This window comes from Sorex fumeus, unplaced genomic scaffold (genome assembly GCF_029834395.1).
Source record: "Sorex fumeus unplaced genomic scaffold, SorFum_2.1 ptg000063l, whole genome shotgun sequence".
NCBI lineage: Eukaryota > Metazoa > Chordata > Mammalia > Eulipotyphla > Soricidae > Sorex > Sorex fumeus.
In genome coordinates this window covers 56,943,714-56,970,660 of record NW_026606120.1, presented here as the reverse complement: position 1 = coordinate 56,970,660, position 26,947 = coordinate 56,943,714, and the positions used below count along the sequence as shown (strand labels likewise).

The window sequence follows — 26,947 nt, the reverse complement described above, 5'->3', positions numbered from 1 at the left end:
ATCCTAGTTGGAATTACAGACTTCATCTGGGAAGAGGGGAGTTTCTTATTCCTTGGGATCAATTTGCCTCTCGACATAACTGCAGTATAACTCACGGACTTTAGGAGCTGGGGAAACAGCTCAATTATAAAGTACACGTCTATCATGTGTGAGGCTCTGAGTGCATCCCCAACACTGCATGGTACCACCTGCCTCAGCACAACTGGATATGGCCCCTACTTTTAAAAATGAGGAAGAATGAAGGCTGTAGTGCTGTTTGGGTTCTGCTTTGGGGCTGTGTAACCATGAGCAAATCATGTAACCTTTCTTGGTCTCAGTTTTCTAATCTGTAACATCAAGATCTCTTCAAATGATGGTTGAGACGATCAAATGTGTAACTCTCATAAAAGGTGGGAATAAAGCCTGCAAAACAGTAGGTCTCATGGAAGTATTAGTGTGAATCTTAATTTTGTTTTCCTGGTTTCTTTCCGAGTCCATCTGTTTGAATTTGGGAAGTTCTATTACACTGGCTGAAAATGGAATACTAAAAGTTTAAAAAATATTTGAACATAATCATCATAAAGTAATTAAGAAACATCTCATTCTTCAAAGACTTCTTATACCTTTACACTTAACAGGACACAGTTTCTTTTCCTACACACTCTGAATTGTGGCATAAAACAAAGGTGATCGGTGACAAGTATTTTCATGTTCAAAGGATATCCCTGGTCTCTGTAAAGGAGGACTGGAAGAATTCCAGGCCACCATCAGCCTGATGTAGGACACTAACATTTTCCTCTCCTCTTCTCATGGGAAAGGCAGAAGCTCCTGCCCACTCTAAGACAGGGTGGGGGCTTCTATGGCAATCTTTCACTGATACTAGGAAACCCTATTGTAAAGGAGAGACAGGCACCCCCTTATCTGGTGACCTAATGTGTACATAATAGAGTTGTGCCTGTGTAAGCAAGGAGGAGCAAGAGTGAAGTGGCAGGAATAAGAGACTATATCCCTTCATTAGCCATTCATCCAGTCAATATTTCTGCGTGACTACTCTGTGTCAGGTACTACTGTAGGTGTTGAGATAGCAGGGAATGAAAAACCCCAAATCGTTTCCCCTTCTTGGAGACTCATTCTTGTGGGGGGAGAAAGAAAATAAACCATAAAAAGTAAAATATGAGAGTATCATGCTATGTGAAATGAGTCAGAAATAGAGGGACTGATATCGAAGGACTGCACTCATTTGTGGAGTATAAAATAACATAACACAAGACCGACATCCAAGGACAGTTGATATAAGGGTCAGGAAGACTGCTCCATAGTTGGAAGACTATCTCATGAGTGAGCAGGGAGAGGACAGCTGGAATAGAGAAGGGATCACTAAGAAAATGATGCCTGGAGGAATTGGTAGGGATGGGAGAGGTGTGCCGAAAGTAGATAAAGGACCAAATATGATAACCTCTCAGGGTCTGTACTACAAACCATAATGCCCAAAAGTAGAGAGAGATTATGGGGAATCATGTCTGTCATGGAAGCAGAGGGAGGGTGGGATAAGGGGGGTATACTGGGGATATTGGTGATGGGGAATATGCACTGGTGGAGGGATGGGTGTTTGATCACTGTGTGATTGTAACTCAAACATGAAATGTTGTGACTACATCTCATGGTGAATCAATACAATTTTTTTTTAAAAAGTAAAATATACACAAGACTAAAGGTGATATACTAGGAAAACAACCAAGCAGAGGAAAAGGCAGAACATACAAAGATGGGGATAGGGGATTTTTTGAGAAAGAAGACATCTTTTAGAGAATGCTGACCTGGGTTCAATCCCTGGTACCCCATATGGTCCCATGAGCCCCGCCAGGAATGATCCCTGAGTGCAGAGCCAGCAGTAAACCCTGAGCACCACTGGGTGTGGCCAAAAAACAAAAACAAAATAAGTGAAAGAACAAGAAAGAAAGAAAATGACCTCTGAGAGCCAGAGAGGAAGTATCTCTGGGGTTAAGAGTTTACCTTAACCTTGCCTTGCATGTGGCCAACCAGGCTTTGATACCCGGCACTAGTATGCTCCCCTGACCACCACCTGTAGTGATCCCTAAGCACAGAGCCAGGAATAAGAGCTGAGTTCTGGAGTGTATGGCTCTCTGGCCTCAACTTCCCCCAATGACATTTGAGTGAAGATATTTAAAAAAACAAAAAGAATCTAGGTCACATGAGACTAGCACAGAGAGAAACAGTGAAATGGACAGAGACTGAGATTTCAGGCTGATTAGGGACTGGGAGGTTTAATAGATGAAGATGGCAGAAAGGAAAGGAATTTTTGATGCCATGAAATGATAGAGAGGAAGAAATGGTACTGGAGACACAATGATTTCATTTTAATACCTCCCCCAGTGTAGACTGATAAACTAGTGACATGGATGTAATTTCACATTGTTGCTACTGCATGGAGTTGGCCAGAGACTGTAAATCAAATAGCTGTAACTGTCTATGACTTACACATCTTATCTACAAATGCAGATGCTACTTAGTGAAATCTTACATAGCTTGAGAGATTTAGATGAAATTACTTAACACAAAGAAAAATAAGAATATTGAAATATTATTTTTTTATGATTCTGATTTTAGATAAACGAAATATAAAATAACATACCTAATAAATATTCCATGCCTTGAGCTGACTGGATTACTTCTGTGCAAACAGAACTACTACTGATTCCATTTAAGGTATCATTTGCCTTCTTAATGACCTACAACAAATGAAATCACAGCACCTTTTATAATCAAGGGAAGTCACTGCAAATTAATTTACTATTAAAAGTCAGGAGGTGTAAAAAAGCATGGCTGAGTGAGATAAGATTATGAAGATAATGAAACAAATCTGAGAATTTTAATCTTGAAGAAACAATCCTCTATTTCTTTGGAAAATAAAAGACAGGCTCTTTAGCTTAAAAGTCATTTTAATTTTGGTAGAGTTAACAGTATAAACATAGTGATGGTCAAGGGTGTAGTGGACAGTGAGCCTGCATTTGCTGAGGTCAAAGCTGTCTCACTTAGGATGCATGATTTTGCAGAGAAGTTGGTTTCCAAATGCTACAGAGCTTTCACGGCAGAGTCTGGCAAGCTACCCGTGGCATATTCAATATGCTAAAAATGGTAACAATAACAGGTCTCATTCCCCTGACCCTGAAAGAGCCTCCAATATGGCAGCATTGGGAAAGACGAGTAAGGAGAGTCTACTAAAATCTCAGGGCTGGGATGAATGGAGACTTTACTGGAGCCTGCTCAAGTAAATCGATGAACAACAGGATGACAGTGATACAGTGATACTGAGGTATTGAGGTAGAGCTCTCTGCGAATTTGCATCTGTCTGTTCACAAAGACCAAGAATGCAAAATAAAATGAAAGCACCTAAATATGTGTGAACACCACAAAAGTGACATACTTACATCTAGAGCACTTCCCAGGCATCTCTGCCACTCATAGGCATACCTCTCATTCTCCTGTGAATTTGTAACAAGAAGTGGGTTAAACAGGCCTGGGATCCTCCATAACTTCTGTCGACTCAGAGAGTATGGTTAAGACTTTCATTTTTATTAAAGTAACTCTAGCAGTTTTTCTTCTGAATTCACTAAAATATTTTTTTCCAGTAACAATAAAACCTTCTTCAAACTTTATGTACCCCACATAGGTGTCTGATTGAAGAGTCAGTATCAAGCCATGTGTGTGTCTATGTGTACACATACACAGGAAAATAAAGGAAAGGGAAAATCGAGTTGGCTGCAGGCCCAGAGCAACAGTACAGCCAGCACGGCATTTGCCTTGCATGCGGCCAACCTGGGTTCAACCAGGCATCTATTTGGTCCCTCAAGCCCCACTAGGAGTGATTCCTGAGCACAGAGCCAGGAATACTGTCTGAGTGTCACTGGGCATGGCCCCCAAATAAACAAGCAAACAAAAAACACTTCTTGGCTATAAAGCTTGTACTGAGGGTAAGATGCCTGCCTTGCACAGCTAACGTGGGTTCGATTCTTGGGATACCATACGGTCTCCTGAGACCGTCAGGGGCGATTCCTGAGGGCAAAGCCAGGAGTATCTAAGCATAGTCAGGTGTGGCCCGAAAACCAAAAATCAAACCAACCAAACAAAACCAAAAAAACAAGAGTGTTGCCTGTAGGAGGCCAGAGAAATAGTACAGTGGGTAGGGTGCTTGCCCTTCGTGTGACAGAACAGGGTTTATTCTGTGGCAGCACATGTGGTCCTGAGGCTATGAAGAGTGATTCCTGAGTGCAGAGCCAGGAATAAGCCCTAAGGATGTGGCCTGAAAACTTGAAAAAAAAAATTTTTTTTTTAAAGTATTGGCTGTAGGAGGAAGGAATGACAGGAGATAAAAAAAAAATCCTCTCTCCTCTCTTTTGATGCATTATCATTTGTTAAGATGTTGAAAGTAAAAGTCTATGTGCTCAAAAGTAATTTCCCCCAAACACTTCTCTCTGTGAAGCTCAGAGTGGTTCTGGTTTTAGGTCACAGATTACTTTCTGCGATGCCACATGAGGGAACTATTTTCATCTAGGGCTAATGTTACCATTCTCTCACTTTAACGACATATGTTAAGTCTGGTGCACTGTGACTTTCCTCCCTATAAAGCCGAAAGCATTTTCCCCTGGGTCTTCAGTGCTTCACTGGTCTTACTGGTCTTTTGCTGGTCTTTCCTCCACTCACCTCAACCTCTCCGGTCAGATCTTTGTACTTGTCACGGATGACAGGCAGAGCGGGTTTTTCACTCAGAGTGTTGGAGCGGTCTCTGAAAGGTTGCTCCAGGGCTGGAGACGGAGAAGAACGGCTTATTTCTTTATCACCAAGGCTCAAACTCCTCTTGTGTGACCCTGGGAGAAGTGGGAAGCACAATCAAAGGTTTTCATCAGTTCAAGCTGAGTCTCTCAGAGGATAACCCTCCGCTTTTCTGTAGATGTTTATGTCATGAGACATTCACAGACACAGTCCCTGTTCATTCTGTCAGGCAAGCACTGGATGGAATCCTCTCCACTGCTCCTTCCTGTTTGGTTTCCCTGTCTTTTGTTTCCTCCATGGCCTTCTCTGACAGTTTTTCCGTAATTCTAAGTCTGGAATGACTGGAGTCTAGAGGACAAAAGTTTTCCTCAGTATTAATACACAGGCATTGTACTGTTTTTCTAAGCATTCGGTACAGATTTATACTGGACACGACATACACTTTCAACTTCAATGGATTGATTTCAAATAGAAGTGAGAGAGCAGCTGAGTCAAGTAAGTGACGGAAGAGGTCAGTGGATAGGAAGTGAGGAAGCTGACATGCAGGAGACCACATCCCATCTTTTTTGGGTGTGTTTTGGGGCCACATCTGGGGTGCTTGCTTGGCAACAACTCCATGCACGGTGTTAAGAAATCACTCCCAGCAGTGCCTGGGAGACTCTGAGGTGCCAGGGACTGAGCCCAGAGTTCCCACATGCAAAGACAGTACTGCCCTTCTCTGAGCTGACCCCACACCTCACTATTAGAGGGACAGTGCTACTTAGCTTCAACGTCAGGGATTGTCAAGAAAAAAGGAAATCCATAGTGTGACAGCTCATGACGTTTTGAATATTGGCAACTGCTTCACACATGAAAGAAACATCCTATGTGGGACTATCAAAATGGGCCCACCCAACAACAACAACAATAATAACCACACTACTACTACTAATACTATTGCTGCCGTCACCACTGAACCCAGGTCCACAGCTGCCAAGTTGCTGCCTCTGGATTAACAAACTTTTGGGGCTTGGGAGACAGAGTGCAAAGGGCTCATGCATGTGCTTTGTAGGTGGGAGGTCTCGGGTCCATCTCCAATACCATATGGTTCCCTGAGCCCTGCCAGAAATGATCCCTGAGCACCGGTAGTAGCTCCTGCACATCACTTCGTACGGTTCAAAAATAAAAATGAAACAACACAACAAGCTTAGACAGAGATTAAGAATACAGATAACCATTTCTCTGGCTCTTAACACAATGCAGCTCTAAGTGAATGAATAAATGAACATAACGAAACTTGGGCCCTGCTTGCTTTTAGCCCCAAAAGCAATTATCTGGGGATGTTGGTTTAGTTTCAGGGGAATCTTGTTTATAGCTACCTGTTATAAAACTTAACTCAAGGATGGAAAACCTGTTTTCTGTCAAACCAGGGATTAATTTTCAATTCTTTTGGGTCACACTTAGTGGTGCTAAGAGGTCACCCTTGGCAGTGCTCAGTTAGGGGACCATATGTAGTACTGGTGGATCAAACCAGGGTTAGCTGCATACAAGGCAAGTACCTTAACCCCTATACTATCTCTGCAGCCCCAATGATTTGTTCCCAAGAAAGAAAACCGATGATGAGAGAAATAGTTCAATGGGTTGAGCACATGTTTTGGATGTTACAGGCCCAGGTTCGATCCTTGGCACCACTGGTCCCCCTATGAATGATCCTGGAGCACAAGGCCAGGAGTAGCTCAAAGTATTCCTGGGTATGACCCAAATACAAAAAAGAAAAGAAAAGAAAAGAAAAATCCAAAAAGCAAAAAGAACAGGTCCTGGGGATAGTTTAAAGGTCTGGAACAAGTGCATGTTTAAGGTCCAGAATCAAATCCCAAACTATGTGCTTCCTCCCTCGTCCTGCAGAACTGGGGTAGCGATCAAAAAACCCTCAGGGTTCCCTGTGTCAGGAGAAACCTTCTCTCTTAGCCTCACCACTTGAAATCCTACTTTACTCTGGATTTCCTCAAGGTCTCCTTCCAACCTTGTTTTGACTTGGGTAGTAGCTGCTTCTCAAGGTCTGCTCTATGATAAATGGGTAAATTATACCTGGGGCCAGGCCATAACTGGATGCTGTAACCAGAAAGAAAGCCCTAATGTTAGGACAGCAGCTGTGACCAGTCCCAACAACTGTCCTGGTGTAAGGACAAATGCTCAATCCCCACACCAACATCCCTCATTTTAGGCACAGCGGCCTCTCTCCTTCTGATGTCCCCCCATAGGGTGCTGAGCTTCAGTTAAACTTTTGCTATGCGCCATGACAACTGTGAGTTGGGAGTACCCACTCTTGGACACCACTGGAACAAGAATATGAGAACTTAACTCCACCACAGAGACTTGCTACTGCATTAGACCACTAGACCTGGACAATGACCCATCAAGGAGCACACTCCAGCTGAGTAGCACTGGGGTAGCCGCTTCTTGGCCCTCTGAGCACTGCTGAGGGGCTCCCCACTACCCAGAAAAGAAAGGAGAGGGGAAAGGAGATGGAAGAAAGGAATACAGGGAGAAAGGGATGGAGGGAGGAAGGGAGGGCACTTGGGAGGGAAGTAGGGGAGGAAGGGAAGGGAGGAAGAAATGTGGGCAGGGAGGGATATTTAATTGGTAGAAGAAACCAAAATCTACTCACCTTGAACAGAAAGGTCAAAAGTTGCCAGCTCACTTCTGATCATTTCCTCACTAGATTTCATTTTGCTTTGTGGATTTGCCACTAAAAAGTCAAATTTGCTGATTTTGGGTTTTTCGCTTTGAAACTCTCCAAAGTCATCTGAGCATTCCTTGGGGGTGTCATGAGAAGCGTTGCTGGAAGCTGGGCTTGGACATGTGATCTCCTGCTTTCGTTCAGTGGTAGGCAGGTCCTGTCTTGTGAAATCTTGATAGTCGCCACTTTCAAATTCCTTTTGCTCAGCAGTCTGAGGAATCACGTCTTTAAACCTGGCGAAATCTGGAAAGGCGGCATCTGGAAGTGTATCTTCACCTGCAAAGGTTTTCACTTTGGAGAGAGATGCCATGGTGATGCTTTCTGAACTGCCAAAGGAAGGCTCTTTGTTTTGAAGAACTGAGGCAGCTGAGGGTCCACTTCCTGCTGAGAGGACAAATGGAGAGAGTTTTCTGCCCTGAGATGCATCATCCCTGTCTGACCAGTCATAGCTTGTAAGAGTGCTCACTGCAAAATTGCTACTGTAGGCTCCAAAAGCAGCATATTTTAAGTCCTCTATATCTGAAAGGGAAATAAGACCCTACAATTAGAGGCAAGTGCATGATTTAGGCAAAATGTCCTAAACTCTTCAAAATCAAAACGTCTAGCATATTTGATTAGTTTTATGCTATGTTGGAGTTCACTAAATTAGAGCGTGTACTAAAATGAAAGGAATTGGGCTGTAAAATCTGATATTTAAAACCTACACAACCCTCAAATGGCCATTTATATTGATTCACAAAGAACCATTTTCTTTGGACATGAAAATTACTTAAAAAAGATGAAAAGTTCATCTACCAATGTGTCTATACTCTCGGATTTAAGATTAGGGTCATTTAATAAATCGTTCATTTAATAAATTGTTCACTTACAAACCTTTAAACGTACTCACAATATTTCCTGCTAAAATGCATGTCTCTTGTATCTTGACTTTAATGGAAAATGTTCATTTAAAATACATTTATATGCATTTTAAATGTTTATTTTAAAATAGAGAGTACAAAGAGTTGAGTGCATGCTTTGCCTGTGGGAGGCCTGGTTCAATTCTCAGTACCGCACAGTCCCGAGCACCACCAGGAGTGATTCCTGAGCCACTGGGCTGGGAGTAGCCCCTGAATACTGCTAGGTCTGGGCACTGTACCCCCTCAAAGAAGATAGAACACTGTCACATAAATTGTATATGAAAGCTAGTAAAAAGCTAAAAAATTCTCAAGCCTAAAATCAAAATGTTTTAAGTCTTCTATATCTGAGTATAATTTTGGGGAGAGGGCCCCGCCCTCTCCCAGTGGTGCTGGGGTACAGATGTGGGATCGAACACAGGACTTCACTCATACGAAGCATGTGCTCTACCTCCTGTGCCCCATTCCTGGGCCTTGTGACTTAATTTTAAATCAATTATCAGTTTCCATCCCAGGCAAGGACAAATTTGAGATTTTAATGAAATCATTACTTACCTAGTCGTTATTTTTTGGTCATTATGGACGTCATACTGCTGTGATGGAGTATGAGGGGAAAAAAAAATCAATCTAATCTACGTTAGCCCCTAAAAAAATAGAATCAAAGGGCTGAGTCCTGTTGAGTTCTTATTTCTCCTTCAACTAGTTGTCAGCCCCTCATTTAAAGAACAAAAAAAGGAAAGAAGGGGGAAAAAGAAGAAAGTGCTGGGGCAGCGAGCTCATTTTACAAAGCAGTTCTCAGTTTAAATAATTTAGGGATAGCTTACGAGAGTAGAAGATTTTTCTTTTTTATTGCGACAGACCTGAGGTCGATGCCCAATATTGTCATCTACCTCCTACTTGTGTCACACTAAGCAAGTTAACAGTTCTTCAGTTTGTGTACCTGTGACATAAGCAGCCCAGTCTTTGGAAAATCCGTGGTGGGCAATGAACCGATTCTGGGCACACAGGGTCTGGCTCAGCCTGGTGATCGATCCACATCAGTGGTTATTTGTATGGGAGAGGGGCCACCTGCCTTAATGTAGCTGCTGTTTTAGGGCCTCACATGGAATTATTTCACGGACTAAGTGAAAAGGCAACTCATTTTTTTTTTTTTTTTGCTTTTTGGGTTACACCCGGTGATGCACAGGGATTACTCCTGGCTCATGCACTCAGGAATTACTCCTGGTGGTGCTCAGGGGACGATATGGGATGCTGGGAATCGAACCTGGTTTGGCCGCGTGCAAGGCAAATGCTCTGCCCGCTGTGCTATGGCTCCAGCCCCGGCAACTCATCCTTGTAGTGACTACTAGGGGGAAAGTGTCTTTCTTGTCCGTTTCCCAAGGCAGGTGGCTGAGCTGAACAGTGCTGGTATGAGAGGGGCCTTTCCACTCGGGCTGCTCTGTGCTCTCACCTGCTTGCGTCATTGCCCAGGAGACAAGGCTGCTGACTGTGAGGCTCCCTGTTCGATAATCACAAACCTGGTTTATATGAAAAATGCTCAGAATCTGTCACTCAGATGTCTGGAGCAAAGTGCAGAGGCGAGCCTACTTCGGGTCATTTTTCTCTTTCACTTGCAGAAGTCCCCCCCACCCCCCCCGAGCTAAAGCAACTCAGGGGCTCCTGACGTGCCACAGATCCTCTCACAGTATACTCCAGCCCTCACCTCTTAGAGCCTATTAGGAGAAGGGGAAAACCTTCAATGGACAAGAAAGGCCAGTCAGCAAAGAGTGGGCATCACTTGTAGAACAAGAGTATACTTCAAAATTCTAACATACAAACGATACTCCTCAAACCCGAGTTATTAAATTGAAGGGGGGGAGGCGTGGGGAAGAAACTTCAGTGGAATGGGCACTTGCCCTGCACGTGTCAACCAGGACTGATCATGGGCATCCCATACAATCCCTCGAGCCCACCAGGAGTGACCCCTGAGGGCAAGAGCCAGGGGTAACCCCTGAGCAGCACTGAGCTCAAATATAAATAGATAAAATAGACAAATAAACAAGGGGGAGGGGGAATAAAAAAAAACACAGTTTGGAATGAATGAACCTAGCAGTTAGGCAAAATTCTTCCTTTTCTTAGTCTCTGGCTACAGTGTTTTGCTTCCCCAGTGTTTAAAGGGACCAGAAGGTGACCTGACTGAAATGAGGTGAAATTCAAGCAGGAGACAGATGCAGTTACACACAGACTAATCTCCCAGGTAGAGTTAAAAGAGTGTTTCACAACACAGACCTTCTATTCTTACTGTTTAGGAAGTTTGTTAAGAAAGCTGTATTATGAACAAGTCCTTAAACCCTTAAACCCAGGTCATTTATCAGGTAGTTTTCTAAGAGACCAGAGGTAAATTTAATGAGAAGTTAAGCTCTACTTCCAATATTACAACCAAGTTGCTATGTAACAAGAAAGGAAGTTAGGAGGCTTTTGTTCGTTTTTTCAATAATCAAATAAAACACTTAGAACAGACTGTAATATAGTCAGGCAAAAGGCATAAACAATAGGAATTACTTTAGGTGAAGTGCTTTCAAAGGATTTATATAATACTACAAATCTCAAAAAAAATCCTTATTAAAAATTGTTTAAATATAACATTTTGCCTCTTGGAGCAACTCAAAGAAATGACGAAAAGAAAACCAAATTAAATATCAAATATTAAAGTGAAATGTTTTATGTGTGAAGCGATAGCACAGAGGGTAGGGAGTTTGCCTTGCAAGCAGCCAACATGACCGACCCGAGTTCGATTCCTCCGCCCCTCTCGGAGAGCCCGGCAAGCTACCAAGAGTATCTCGCCCACATGGCAGAGCCTGGCAAGCTACCCGTGATGTATTCAATATGCCAAACACAGTAACAACAAGTCTCAGAATGGAGATGTTATTGGGCCTGCTCGATGAACAATGAGAGGACAGTGACAGTGATAGTTTTATGTGTGAAAGTAACAAAGATTAAGTATGTCATAATACTAAAATTAAGCCTCAAGGTTGTTTTTAAAACTTCACTTTTGCTTATATTTTGGCTACTCTGGACTAAAAAAGTAAACTGCTGAAATGCAAAGCACTTAAAAATGTAGGGTCTGATAGCACAGTGGGTAGGGTGCTTGCCTTGCTTGTAGCTGACCTGGGTTTGATCCCTAGCATCCCATATGGTCACCAGGAGAGATTCCTAAGTGCAGAGCCAGAAGTGACCCCTGAGTGGGATGTGTGTGCACCACCCACCCCAAAATAAAACATTTAAAAATATAAGTTAAAAAAAATAGAGAGAAATCATAGGGGCCAGAGAAATAGTACAGGGATTAAGGCACCTGCCTTGTATATGGCAGACCCTGGTTCAATCCCTGGCACTGCACTTCTTGGAGTCACTGCTGAGCACAGACCCAGGAGTAATCACTGAGCACTCCTGGGTATGTTCCCCAAACTAAAAAACAAGAACAGAAACAGAAAACACACACACAAAGATATATAAGGAATTAAAGAACTCAGTATTCCAAAGATACCAACGTATCTCCTGCTTTCGGAGATCAGTCATAGTCATATTTCCGATTAATTAGAAAACCTGGTTCGATTGTAAGTCTCAAATACCTTGATAGGTGCTGTTGAAGACAGGACTAAAGGTCATCGCTAGTGTTAAGTATGACAGATACAAGATGCTGCTGTAGAATGATATTTCAGTGCTTTGGAATCTGCACAGAAACCTCACCTTCTTCTGATGAAATGACTATATAAAACTCTATGGTTTAAATCTCTAAGTTTTCAACTGCTGCACTGCAGGCTAGTGGTGGGTATATAGGCGCAAAGGTTGAAAAAATTGGTTTATATGATATTGGTGGTCTTTGGAAACATCCTTAGGTTTCTGGGTGAGTAATTTAATATCAATGAAATTAAATTTTATTATTTTTATTATATTTTTAAAATTCAATAAAGAATAGCAGCAATTCTGTGGGCGTTTCAAGTCAGAGGGAACTGGTAGGCCACGGAATGGCGTCTCAGGTATTACAGTGAGACCTGAGAGGTGACTGCTCAGTGGACTGACAAGCTTGCAGTGCAGGACGCCCAGATTTGATCCATGCACAATCACTGTATGATCCCTTGAGCAGAGAGCCAGGGACAGCCCCAGAGCTCTGCTGGCTGTGACCCCAAGCCCAAACAAGCCAAAATCTACCAAATGAGTACAAAAGATGATAATTATAACGGGAGCACTTCATTCATGCTAAGGAGAGGTTTAGTATCCAGCACCTCCAAGAGCATGATCCTTTCATGTTCTCAAAAATACTGGGCACATATTTCCCCAACTTTGATAATAAAAGAGCTAGAAGCAGTTCTTCAAAAAAGAAAAAGATTCTTCCAGCTTTTAGGATTTAGCTACGCTTCTTTGATATGGACAATGTTCTGTTCATATTCAACTGCTACTTTTAAAAATCATCAGGTAGGCTTGCTCTTGTCCTCCCTTGAACACGTATCTTGCCTGCTTGTTGCTATATTTCGTTGCTTGCATATTTCTATTCTGGAGAAGCCTGTGCTTCCTCCTGAACATACACTTCTCCCTTCCTCTACCCTCATAGCTTTCTAAGTAATCATATACTTTCTAAATAAGTTTCAATAAAAACGTTCTGCTTCACACACACACACACACACAAAATCAGCAGGAATGTGAGGGTCAGAGCCTTGAATAAGGTAGACCTGGGTTCGCTCTCCAGTGCAACATATGGTCCCCAGAGCACTGCCAGGAGTGATCCCTGAGCATAGAGTCATGAATAAGCCCTGAGCACTGGTGTGGCCCAAACAGCAAAACAAAAGAAAAAAGAAAAACCTACAGGAAGGAGGACAATAGAATAACTATAGAATATAAAGGCATTTGTGTTTCTCAGGCAAGCATGTATGAAATCAAGAGCTATCTTTATTTAGAGTCACAGGCAAGGAGAACACAGTTAGTTTCAACCTATAGCATTAAGTTCATGTATGTACTGCAAGTTACATTATTATTAAAACTACCTCTTTGGGGCTGGGGATATAGTCAAAGAACTGATGTATATGATGTGTGTGAAGGGGGGTCCACGTTTGATCTGTGGTACTATTGTTGGCCAACAACCATCAGGAGTAGCCCCAAGCAACACCAAGGGTGGCCTCAAAACAGAAGGATTCAGGTGACTTTGGTCAGGGATGGAGATCAGAGGCAGAGCATTTGCTTGGCATGTTTAAGATTCTGGGTTTGATTCCAGCACTAGAAGGAAACAAACCAAACCCCACCCCCCAAAAATTCCTACTCCCTAGGGCCAGGAATGGAACTGAAGCAGCAGAGTGCAAACCTTGCGTGTGTGAAGCTCTAGCACCACAAATATGAAAATAAAAGAATAACATAAAATTAGGACTAATATGGTATGAACGATTCTACTGAATTTGGCTACTACTATTCCCTTACAATGATTCTTAATATCTCACATATGAAAGATTCATGCTGTATCTGTCCCTCTCCTTTTAACTTCATTCAACATAAATGCCTCTAGTTCCACTCATGTAGGATCAAATTGCACAATTTCATTTTTTTTTCTTATAGTCAAGTAGTGTATCATTATCTATATATGTCAGAATTTGATTTTCCAGTCATCTTAAAAAATAAGTGCAAAAGGTTGAAAAAAAACTTGGTTTATCATATTAAGATATTATTAATCATAATATATTATACCTAAGATCTTCATCTTAGTCATTAGGTTGTTAGCTAGGCTATCTATTGTGAATAGTGCTGCAATGAACACAGGAGGGCAATATCTATTTAGAAATAGTGCTTTTGGGACCTTGGGGTAGATGCCAAGGGAAAAATAATGGTCCAAGGCAACAAAACCTGGGAATTGCTCTAAAGAATTAAGTTTCCCAAGGCTGAAGGTGGGATGGGGTGGGGTGGATGGAATAATGTGCAGGGAAGTGGCCACTGGTGGTTAGTGTAGTATTGGGATGAAACTCTGCATGAAACTCTCCTGTGAATAGTACTGTTAGTCAGAATACGCCAAAGTTTAAAAGATTCTATAGACAAAGAGACTCTTCAATCAAAGCCACCAACGACTGCTTTTATACACAGCAGCAGAGAATCCTAAAGGGCTGTAGCCTCTGACACTAGCTGAAAGCAACACCAAGAGCTTGCTTCCAAATCTGTTAGCAGCATACTTCAATAACTGAAATGCAATACCATTAAACAAGGCTTTGGAAAACAAGTATTCATCTATGTTCTCAGGATTCATTATGCTCTGGAAAACACAGTATTTTTAAGTTTTTTCCTTAGAAAACAACTTCTACAAGAATTCATATAAACTCTAACAAGCAATTTTAGCCTTTTTTCTTTCTCAAATGGCCTATTTCAAATTCTGTGCATGATCTCTTAGGAACCCTATTCAAAAATCCTCATCTCCTACAGTTCAACTTTCTTCCTCAATTTTTTTCCTTTTAATTTAATTTATTTTAATTTTTATTAGTGAAACACCATGAGGTACAGTTGTAGACTTACAAATTTTTGTGCTTGGGTTTCAGTTATACAATGATCGTATCGTGTTAAGTGAAATGAGTCAGAAAGAGAGGGATAGACACAGATTGCATTCATCTGGGGAACATAAAGTAACAAAATAGGAGACTAACACCCAAGAGTGGCCGAGATTATTACCAGGAGTTTTGCTCCATGGCTTGGAGGCCAGCCACACATGCTAGGGGAAAAGGCAGCTCAGATAGAGAAGGGAGCACCAAATAAAGGGTGTTGGGATCCTCCCAGGATGGGAGAAGCATGCTGAAAGTAGACTATAGACCAAACATGATTGCCACTCAATGCCTCTTTTGCAAACCACAACACCCAAAAGAGGGATACTGGGACCTGTGGTGGTGGAAAATGGGCACTGGGTGTTTGATCATTGTACAATTGAAACCCAAGCACAAAAATTTGTAAGTCTACAACTGTACCTCATGATGTTTCACTAGCAAAAACTAAAAAAAAAAATCTTCCTCAAATTTGAAAAGAGAACAAATAACTAAAACCTAAAAATATGACAATAAAAGTTGTATTTATTTTTAATTATTTTGGTGGGAGGTGGAGGGGGCCATACCCAGCAATGCTCACGGTTTACTCCTGGCTCTTTGCGCAGGGGACCATATGTGATGTCACCATCAACTGTGGTTGGCTGTGTGCAAGGTACGCACCTTAACCTTTGTACTATCGCTCTAGTCCCAAGAATACACATTTTAAATACAAGTAATAACCATTTTCCCCTCAAATTTTTGTTGGTCTAAGACTTCTATCTGAAAAACAGTATTTCCAGGTTTATTGCTCTTATTATACTTTATAGTGGCAAAAAATTTACCAAATTTGGCTTACACCTATTAAAAAAATTATGGGTCCTTCTACAACTGTTTTCTTTAAAAAGAAAATGGTTTAAAGCTTAATTTGGGGAATCTGCTAAGGTCATTTTAAGAACTTGCTTTATGAACTATAAGTAAAAATGAGGAAGGGCAGCTTCATAAAGCAGTTTTAATAATACGCTCTACAATTGAAGGATGGGATGACCAATTTCAAATCAAATTTAGTCCTGAAGACTTCCCAGTATTAGCACTGAAACTTTTCCATCACAGAGATTCTCAATTTAAATTCAGTTTGGATTACTAAGCTCAGAAGACCAACTCCATAATATCTGAAAATTTTAATTAAATTTACAGCTATTTAGCTATTAACAGTTCTGCGCCCTAGTTCTGTGCCACTCTTCCCCAACATTAAATTCATATTCTCCTCAGTTTCCCTTTCTGTCCCTCCCTTCACAAAGTAACAGACTTTGTTCTTAAGTAACAGACTCTACTGGAAGAAATTTGGGGTAAATTTTCCCCTATATACATTATGCAAATTATTTAAGGTGAAAGTAGACTTAACTCCTAAGTTTAAAATTATATTTCAGTTAAATGCCATGTTACAAATTTAGACCAATGTAGCACTGTAGCACTGTCCTCCCGCTGTTCATCAATTTGCTCGAGCGGGCCCAGTAACGTCTCCATCATGAGACTTGTCACTGACTGTGTTTGGCATATCAAATACGTCACGGGTAGCTTGCCAGGCTTTGCCATGAGGGCGAAATACTCTCGGTAGCCTGCCAGGCTCTCCGAGAGGGACAGAGGAATTATACTTGGGTCAGTGAAGGTTGGCCGCGTGTAAGACAAATGCCCTACCCGCTGTGCTATCACTCCAGCCCTTTAGACCAATGAAAATTTAAAAAGTAATTTTTTGGGGTGGGTAGGAGGGTAGTACTGGGGATTGAAACCAAGGCATCATGTATGCAAATCAAGTGGCATTTTGTTGAGGTACATTCCCAGTCAGATCAATGCTATTTTATTTTTTAATTTATTTTTAAATTAATTAATTCATTTTTTTGCTTTTGGGGTCACAGCCAGTGATGCTCAGGGTTTACTCCTGGCTCTGCACTCAGGAATTAACCCTGGTGGTGCTCGGGGGACCATATGGGATGCAGGGAATCGAACCCGGGTCAGTCATGTGCAAGGCAAACGCCCTACCCGCTGTGCTATCACTCCAGCCCCAATCAATGGTATTTTAAAGAAAAAGAAAAAGATTAAAATGTACCAATACTCTCATGAGAAAGGTGCTTGAAGAAACAAACAAAATTGAAAAAACCCTCTAATTTTAGGAGATGCTATATTTAAACTTGATGAGGACCACGTGATTCTATAGCATAGTCCTGAAAAAGTACAAATTACACACATCCCCACACTTTCAAAATATGCCAAAGAATTATTTATTAACATAGGACTTACAGATCACAAAAAGAGTGGTACAGAAGAGCTGGAAAAGGAGTAATCAGAATAAGCATGCAGATCAGTATTTGCAGAGGAATATACCAAAGCAAGTTCAAAAAGGCACATTCACACAGAAAATGTCTAAATTGAAAAAAAAAAAGACATCAGAAAAGCAGCCAAAAAAAGGGGGTGGAGGGTGCTGATAAAATACAAAGATTTTCAGTGTCAAAGAAGAGCTACTTTACAGGTGGTAGGTAGTTAGCTACAAGTCTTGCTAACCCTTTGAGAGTGTCACAAATGAGATTAAATCCTTGCTGCCAACAAAACTTAATCTTAATGAATGCACATAAGATGCTACATGACAGAGATTAAACTGAGTGTGTGTGAGGGGGCATAGAGGTGGGGGAGGGGAAAGCAGGGGAAGACAAAAGCAACCTAACTGAAATTATATGCAGCAAGGGCCCAAAGGGTTAAATGCAATATGCAGCAGAATCAGGCAATGTTATTAGTATCATTATCTACCTTCCATACAAACAATTATAGCAAGAGTTGAAAGAGTCAGTATCCCCTTCAGAGTTAAGTTAGGGTTTCAAACCAGGACTAAGGTCCTGAGACAGCAATCTAGTAGTTTTAATTCACTCATTAACCCGCTTACTTCAATAAGAAGTACTTCAGACTGTAATGAACCTGAGGACCAAGTAAAACCAAACTGCAGGGAAGAAAACCATTTATCCTCTACAATACATTTATACAGTCGTTTTGTTAAAAACAATTTAGTTCATTGGTCAGACATCGAGCCCTTTTGAACAACCGCTCTAAAGGGATACTGCTCCTTTCTGACAGAAGGTTTACAGATCAAAAAAGAGGAAACACTTTGTTTTTTAAGATCCTCAAACTGAAGACACTTGGCTTGAACATTAATTTCCAAGCTAGGAATGTTCGAAACATACAGAAAAGAACATAAGCACAGATTTGTTTTTTCTTTTTTAAACAGTCCAGTCAGAGTAAGCAAGATCAAAAACCCAACCACCCCTCCCCCAAATGAAATGAAAAGTTAAAACAAAAAACATCCCAAACCCAGATTAGACTTCTCTCATAAAGACATCAAGCTTGGCACTGTGAAAGAATATAGATTCACTTTCAGAAAAATAGCTTCTAATTAATAACTTCAGAGTCCAAAAGGTAAGTATCTACGTCATGGGATTTTTAAATAGAAAACAAAGATTGTTGTTCAGAAAACAGAGCACACTCTGCAACCACTGCTGTGGCTCAAGGAGCTCGGAGAAAAATGAGAAACAAAACCGTTCTATCAAACATAGAGCAGCAAAAAGATAGGAAAATATCTGAGGAAAAGTACAAAAAAAGGAGTTGACTAGGGCACAAGGAACTCTCAAGACAGCCCACTGCACTTGGAAAATGCTGTACCAGCGAGCAGGGGCTCGGATAACTTGTTCTGGATTCAGCAATCTACTTAAGAATACACCCCCAGATTTCAATAGCCAAAGGATGGTTGCAGTTTTGTTTTCTGACTTACCAATCAGATCTGTGTAAAACCTGTAATACCTTACAATTTCTGCATGAATCTGTAAACTTGGAAATGCTTAATGTGTCCTTCTCCAGTTCAAAGAGAACAAACCTTCATATGCATAACACATTTGCTAGAATAATACAGTAATACTGAGATAGTTCTCATTGTTAAAGGCCACAAAAATAGGTTTATCCTTCTATATATATGCCAAATAACAAAAAACTAAATAAAAACTAGGACACTTGGTAATCTAGTTTTTAGTGACAGGAACTTGGAATAGAGAATAAATGTTTGCTACATCTAAATCCACAGGAAACGTAAGGAGGGCTCAATCATAAGATGCTTTCAAACATTTTATGAGAAAGTTAGTAGTTACCCTATTCTACCATCTAGAGCTATGTTACAATGCAATACTTCTGGTATCAGAGTTAACACTGGGGAAAAAAAATCACATCTGATTCAATTAACAACTCACGACCTCCTCCTCACCAGACCCTGAACTCCCAAGGACACTCTCTACACTCTCCCTCCTCTTTTCTTGTGGGGATGTGACCAACTGTGGCATACAACTCCTTAGACAGTTTCATTTCTTTAGTCTCACAAGACTCAACTACGAACAGAATACTATATTGGCAGCTGCCACATAAGCCCAAGAGAAGAAAAAGGAGAAACGCTGATTTCACTCACAGAAATGGAGGAACATTACAGACACTGCAAAAGTCTTTATCATTTCTGGCAACGTGGGGTTCTGTTAGCAACAGACTGTTTTGTGCCTCTGTAACACTAACTTGGTGTCAGATTTCAAAATGAAAATATTTTGGCTATCCAGTATAAGTACAGTATTCATGATATCTCTCTATCCGACTAGCTACTGAATCAAACTAAAGACTTTTTTTTTTTAAGGATTGGCAATGAAGAAGATAATTACTGGAAATTCATAAAGGTTAAGGGCCAGACTTACTCTTCGTAAAATGAACTCCCACAGAACCATCTCTGAGACCTACAACACCATCACCAGAGCAATCGTACCAATTCCTCACCTGCGGCAGGAGGATGCTGGCCACTAACTGTTGGCAAATCCAAAGAGCTATCAGACATGACATGTTTAAGATCTCCTCCTACATCAGCCAGTTTCATGTCAAACTGAACAGAGAGTGCATCTTCGGAGTCCTCCTTGCCAACGCTGCTGCCGCCAATGGAAGGGAGATCCAAAGACTTCACAGAAGCAGAGTCTTCTTTGGCGTGTCTGAAAGCCATCGCTTTCTCGCCCAGGGACTTGTCTGAGCTTGTGGAAGAAAATTTATTGGAGTGGAAGTCAGCAAAATCATCATCGCTTTTGGCTGAAGGAGTGTTCTCTTTCAATTCTTCACCACCCAGTCCGGATCCTTCCAGAGAAAGCTGTCTGAAGACGTCGTATTTGGTGGATGGAGCAACGGAGTTTGGTCCACTTTTCACAGCGCCGCTTGAGCTACTGGTGACAGGAGTGGGACATGCTTCCTCCCTAACGGCCTCATATTTCTCCTCTGCCTTTTGCTCGCATGAAATGGAGCTATTACTGAAAGCCATAAAATCTGCAAAGTCGTCCTGCTCCCCAGTGGGTGCTGGACTAGAATATTCCCCAAAAAGGCTGAATTCTCCAAAGTCATCAGCCAGACTAGAAGTTTTAGTTGATGCCAATGCGGCTGTAGCTGCAGATGCTGCTGGCTGGGGTCGTGTGGAAACAGATTTTGAAGCATTAAAGGCAGCAGGAAAAGACAACGGCTTCTCACTGCTGCAGTTAACTGAGGAAAACATGTCTAGGTCAGCTAAGTTCAGAGGGTTTTTCACTTGAGTTTGTTGTTTCTGTTGTACAGTTCCTGAAGGAAAAGCTGCTGGAAAAGTTTTGTCTTTAGTTGGTGGCTCTAGTGGTGATACACTATCGGCGGTTTTAAAATCAGTGAAACCCTCATCAGTTCCTGCAGATCTGAATTCGGCAAAGTTTTCTCCTGAAAGAAAAAAAAATACAACCAAATAACTAAGAAAAAAATACAACCCAAAGGCCACATGACATGTATTTGCAAGCATATGAAATTACAAGCTTCATTTTGTAAACTTTCCCTGACATTATTTAATCACAATTCAAAAACCTAAAAATAATTCCTTTGGAAGCCACCTATCTATTTTCACATTGAAGGTTAGCGACTGGGAAATAAAAGCCAAACTGAGAACACCAAAAGTAATGTTTTCATCTGTTTATTATTATGTGCTATGATCCCTAATCTGACATCACCAGATTAGGGTGATGGCAATAAACACTGCTCATCAGATGCTTTCTCACAATAGTGAGCCAACTAAATAAGCATCGTAGCATAAGAAACAGGTGCTGAAGGTTCCTGAAGAGGGGCACATTCATGTAGTGGCACACTGAAGATAAAATTTGGGGGCTGGGGGGGTAACTCAATGATGGAGCAAATGCCTGCATAGGCAAGGCTAAGTCCGATGCGCAACACTGCATGGCCTCCTGAGTGCTACTGGGTATAACCCAGGTGTGGCCCCACATAAAAAATGTGCCGCTGAGATAGTAAAGAGCTTGTCTTGCCTCCGCTAAACCTTGTTCAAACCTCCAGTACCACATTCAGTCCTCTGAACACTGTCAGAGGTCACACTTCACCACAGAGTCAGGAGTAGCCCCTAAGCACGCTAGGTGTGGCTTCAGCGCCTCCACCCCCAAAATTAAAAATTAAACATAAAGGTAAAGGTAAAGGCCCTCCCGTTGATCGTCGATTTGCTCGAGCAGGCCCAGTAACGTCTCCATTGGAGACTTTGTTGTTACTGTGTCTGGCATATCGAATACTCTCGGTAGCTTGCCGGGCTCTCCAACAGGGGCGGAGGAATCGAACTGGGGTCGGCCATGTTGGCCACTTGTAAGGCGAATGCCCTACCCGCTGTGCTATCGCTCCAGCCTAAGGTAAAGGCCCTCCCATTGATCGTCGATTTGCTCGAGCGGGCCCAGTAACGTCTCCATTGGAGACTTTGTTGTTACTGTGTCTGGCATATCGAATACTCTCGGTAGCTTGCCGGGCTCTCCGAGAGGGGCGGAGGAATCGAACTCGGGTCGGCCATGTTGGCCGCGTGTAAGGTGAACGCCCTACCCGCTGTGCTATCGCTCCAGCCCCCCAAAATTAAACATATTAATAATAATTAAGAAAATATATCATAGATAGAAATAAAGTTATGGAAAATCCACATGTAAATCTACAATCTGCCATGTAGAACACTCTGCTCCCTGAGGTACTTTACTATTGGTCTTTACTATGTGGTCTTGTTCCACAATACAGAATCATTCATTTGAAGGCAATTTTGATAAACTTTATTGAGTAGGTGTCTACTAACTTGCAAAACACTCTAGCTAAGGGCACATTTTAAAAACAAAATTTAATTAAAGCTGGCATTCAAATAACATAGTTGCCTTAAATACACTATATTTGTAACAAATAAAAAAGCATGGGAAACAATGTTTGACTTTTCCTCCTTATCTGAATTACTTAACTAATTCACCAGGATAATTCATCAACACTGAGAAAGCTATATAATATTACTAGGAAACATTTAGAAAGAATAAGGCAGTATTCTGAATTTCTGTATTTCAGGTTTTTTTTTTTTTTTTGAGGTGCTGGAAGTTGAATCTAGGGCCTTAGACATGTGCGACATGTGGACCACTAATGAGATGTAGGCTTGGGCTCATATTTTATGCTCTTAAGACATATGACTAATGAAAGTAAGGTCAATTTCACAAACTAAGAGAAGCAGATGTAAAACTTTGAAGACCACCCTACAATTTTAGGCAAGTTTATCATTGATCCGTATTATTATTTTTGTAAATAATAAAAAGTTATAGAGTTAATTTTTGGTTCTGGGGCCATACCTGGTAGGACTTGGGAATTGTTTCCAGGGGACCAGGCAGTACTGGGGATTGAACCCAGGGCCTCACATATGAAAGACAAATGCTCTACCAATGAGCCATACAACTGGTCCAGTAAGCAACTAATTTTATCACAGACTAAATTTATGCTGGGCTGCTTTGAAATATTGTGAAATTGACAAGTTTTACTTAGCTATTAAAAAAATCACCACAGCAAACTAAACTTACTGCTGATTTGCAAACTTTTCCATTAGAAATGTAAGCTGGGTGAGAGAAATTTAAATGGATAGATTTACAAATTTAATAGTGAAAGTAATTTTTTTGCATGAGTTAATTGTATAGCAGGATTTAGTGACAAACATAATCCTTAACACATGTTGAGGCTCGAATTTCTTTGGTTTTGATTATGGGTCACACCCACAGTGCTCAAAGCTTACTCCTGGCTCCGCACTTAGGTCACTCCTGGAGGGCTCAGGAAACCAAATGGGGTGCTGAGGATTGTACCCAGGTAGGTCTTGTGCAAGACAAATGCCCAACCTGCTTTACTATGTCACCAGGCCCTAAATTATCATTTAATATTCTCTCAACTCTAAGCCCTTTCATTCAGAAACAGGAACTACACACGTACAAAAATTCTTATTTCATCTAATTAAACTGCAAGCAGGGGCCAGAGTGATAGTACAACAGATAAGGAGCTTGCCTTGCACATGGATGACCTGGGTTTGATCCCTGGCACCCATATTTTTCCCTGAGTCTACCAGGAATGATCCCTGAGCACACAGCCAGTAGTAAGTATTGAGTACGGCTGGGTGTGGCTCAAACCCCCATCAAAACAAACAACCCTATAAAAACTACAACCAATTAAAAAATTTTGTAGTATGAAAGATTGCTGCCTTTTGCATAGTTCAGACATTTCAAGGTTTATTGAACATTATAATAATAAAAGTTGGGGCAAGAGAGACAGTATAGCAGGTAAGGAGTTTGTCTACAAGCAGCAAACCCAAGTTCGATCCCCAGAACCCCATATATGCCCCTGAGCACTACCAAGAGGGAGCATTGAGTACAGAACTCAGGAGTAAAACCCCATATAGTCCCCTGAGCACTACCAGGAGAGAACATTGAGTGCTGAACCCAGGAGTAAAACTGGGCATCACTGGATGTGGCCCCAAAACCAAACCAAATAAAAGTACTCACATCCTGCATTTTATTTAGGGCTCTAACATGATTTAAGGCTTCTAGTGAAAGGAAATGTAGTCAGGAAAATGTATCAACTTGCCTAAATTTGAAAAGATTCCCCTAAAAATGAACCATAATTTTCCTCCTCTAATTTTCAGTCATTGAATAATGCTGATTGTTACTGAAAGAATCCCCCGCCCCTGCCAAAAAACAATCCCTTTTTATTAACAAGCAAATTTGAGAAACAAAAACTTACCTAAAGACTTATTCTCTGCTGTCTGTTCGAGTTCTCTGAAAGCACTATATTTATCACCAGACTCTGTGATGAAAGACAGAAGTTTAATTAAAGCTAAGGACCCTGAGATCAGGGGCCGGGGATGTGGCCCAATGATAAAGCGCATGACTTTCATGCATGAAATCTTGGTCTGATCCCTGGCACCACAAAAAGAGGGACAATTTTTTTTAAAAGACTGAGATCACAGTTTAAGGAAAACAGACTAGATTAATAAAACAGACTTACATATGGTATGAAGCATTTTACACATTCACCATGAAAGACAACCATGAAAAACAAAGACTGAGGCTGGGTATGTGGTCACGTGGTAGAGTACATGCCTTCTTGCCTTGCATGCATAAGGCCCTGGGTTAGAACCGTGGCATCCAAAAACTAATTGACATTCACAGGTTTATGACACGTGAACTGTTTTTACCTCCAAATGGAACCGTATTTTCAGAGGACTTGTCAGTTGTAATTCCTTTAAACACAGCATATTTATCTGCTGAAGCAGATGTTTTAGTTCCAGAAAGTGGCATCAACAAAGAAGGGGCACTAAAAGGGGGAAAAAGATTCCTTAATGATCAGAACATCAAATTATTCATCACGTAGAAAATTAGAATTAAAATGACAAACAGATATCTGGTTAAAACTCATGGATCCCTACTTTAAAATTGGAAACTGGGGGGGGGGGGGGATGTGGAATTTTTAAATTGAGTTGAACTATACTTTTCCTCCATAAATTTGCTTAAAATTTTTTTTGGGGGGGGGCAAATGAGCAGTGCTCAAGCTTCCGGCTCTGTACTCTGAGATCACTCTTGGTGGTGCTCAGGGAACCATATGGGGTGCCAGGAGATCAAAGCTGCATGCAAGGCAAGTAGTCACTTGCCTGCTGTACTCTCTCTAGCCCCCATAAATTTGCTTAATTTCATAAATAAAATGTAAAGAAATGAAAAACAGTAAAAGTTAGACACCGGGGCCAGACAGAGAGTAAAAGGGTAGCTGACGCTGGGTTTGATTCTCAGTTTTGCATATCCTCTCCTGAGCACCACTAGGAGTGACCCCTGAGCCTCGTTGGTTGGTTTTGGTCCGAGCCCTTCACCCTCAATTAAAAGAGCATTCAAACAAGTAATTCTTTTCTTGATTATCTTCAAAGGATTTGATGCATGCAGACTGTTTAATCTGTTATTCAAGCTGTAACAATAAATGGAATGTCATGGGGAAACAAGAGAATGATGACCTGTCATTTTAATTTAAGGTTCATAAAACTGCAAAGTGGGAGCCAGGGAAGTGGTTCAAGAGATACAGCACATGTCCTCCATATGCAAAGTCCTAGCTTTGATCCCTGGCACTGCATGGACCCCTCCTTCTGAACAGTACTGCCCTATGTAGCTTGAATCTTGCTGGATATGACTTCCGTAGCCATAAACCACTGTCGACCTTGTTTTTTTCTTGTTTCTTTTTTAATTAACTTTATTGAATCACTGTGAGATAGTTACAAGCTTTCATGTTTGGGTTACAATCACACAATGATCAAACACCCCTCCTTCCACCAGTGCACATTCCCCACCACCAATATCCCCAGTATACCCCCCCCTTTCCCACCCTCCCTCTGCCTCCATGGCAGACATGACTCCCCATAATCTCTCTCTACTTTTGGGCATTGTGGTTTGCAATACAGACCATCAGAGGTTATAATGTTTGGTCCTTTATCTACTTTCTGCACACATCTCCCATCCCGGCCAATTCCTCCAGCCATCTTTTTCTTAGTGATCCCTTCTCTATTCCAGGTGCCTTCTCCCCTTTGCTCAAGAGGCAGGCTTCTAGCTATGGAGAAATCTATCTGTCCTGTGTATCTACTATCCTTAGGTGTCAGCCTCATGTTATGTTGTTTTATACTCCACAAATGAGTGCAGTCCTTCTATGTCTGTCCCTCTCTTTCTGACTCATTTCACTTAGCTTGATATTCTTCATTGGTTTTCATAGGTCCATCTCTGCCAGCTGTGGCCCTGGGATACCCAGTACTGAGTATGGCCCCAGTTTAAAAAACCCAAAAGACAAAACTGCAGGAGTGAAGAGCTCCAGGTCTGGGGAGATAACTCAGAGGCGTAGGACATGCCTTACATGCAAAAGTACCTGAGTCTGGGGCTGGAGCAATAGCACAGTGGGTAGGGCATTTGCCTTGCACGCGGCCAACCAGGGTTCGATTCCCAGCATCCCATATGGTCCCTTGAGCACCGCCAGGGGTAATTCCTGAGCACAGAGCCTGGAGTAATCCCTGTGCATTGCCAGGTGTGACCCAAAAAAAGCAAAAAAAAAAAAATAAAAAAGTACCTGAGTCTGCTCCCTGGTACCACTTGGACCCCTGACCCTGTAAATCCCCAAACACCTCTGACAATGCCTGGTGCCAATCATCTGGCACTGTTTGGAAGACTCTCAGCTTCAAATATATACACCTAATTACTCTTTCTCAGTGCTCAGGGTTTTCTCCCAGTGGTGCCTGGGGGACCACATGGTGCTGGAATCTAACCCTGGCCTTCTACATGCAAAACATGCTCCAGTGGTCCTATAACCAGCATCTTAACATAAATCATGTTAGCTTCAATATATATTATTTCCTAAAGTGGGCTCAGAATGCAGAGGTGTTATAGTTAAGATAAAATTTTACTTATTGTGGGGTTGGAGCAATTATATAGTGAGTAGGGCATTTGCCTCGCACGCTGCCAAACCAGGTTTGATCCCTAGAATCCCAGGTGGTCCCCTGAGCACTGCCAGGAACAATTTCTGAGTTCAGAGCCAGGAGTAACCCCTGAGCATCTCGGATGTAGTCCCAAAACAACAACAACAAAAATCTATTTATCATACCATAAATGTTAATACAATTA

The 26,947-nt window shown here is 41.5% G+C and overlaps 1 protein-coding gene across 11 annotated transcripts in view; it reads right to left on the bottom strand.

The window, feature by feature from the left end:
* Nucleotides 1–26,947, bottom strand: part of SYNRG (synergin gamma) — a 91,684-nt gene that overhangs the window by 20,352 nt on the left and 44,385 nt on the right. For 7 of the 11 annotated variants that reach the window (XM_056126636.1, XM_056126639.1, XM_056126643.1 and 4 more), the window contains 7 exons: nucleotides 24,499–24,617; nucleotides 24,045–24,107; nucleotides 19,752–20,696; nucleotides 7,418–8,008; nucleotides 4,702–4,865; nucleotides 3,429–3,482; nucleotides 2,633–2,729 (listed from right to left, as the gene is read on the bottom strand). In XM_056126636.1, the coding sequence (XP_055982611.1) occupies nucleotides 2,633–2,729; nucleotides 3,429–3,482; nucleotides 4,702–4,865; nucleotides 7,418–8,008; nucleotides 19,752–20,696; nucleotides 24,045–24,107; nucleotides 24,499–24,617 (2,033 nt within the window). The remainder of the gene's footprint in view (nucleotides 1–2,632; nucleotides 2,730–3,428; nucleotides 3,483–4,701; nucleotides 4,866–7,417; nucleotides 8,009–19,751; nucleotides 20,697–24,044; nucleotides 24,108–24,498; nucleotides 24,618–26,947) is intronic. The other 4 variants (XM_056126640.1, XM_056126647.1, XM_056126646.1 and 1 more) reach the window with 2 other exon arrangements.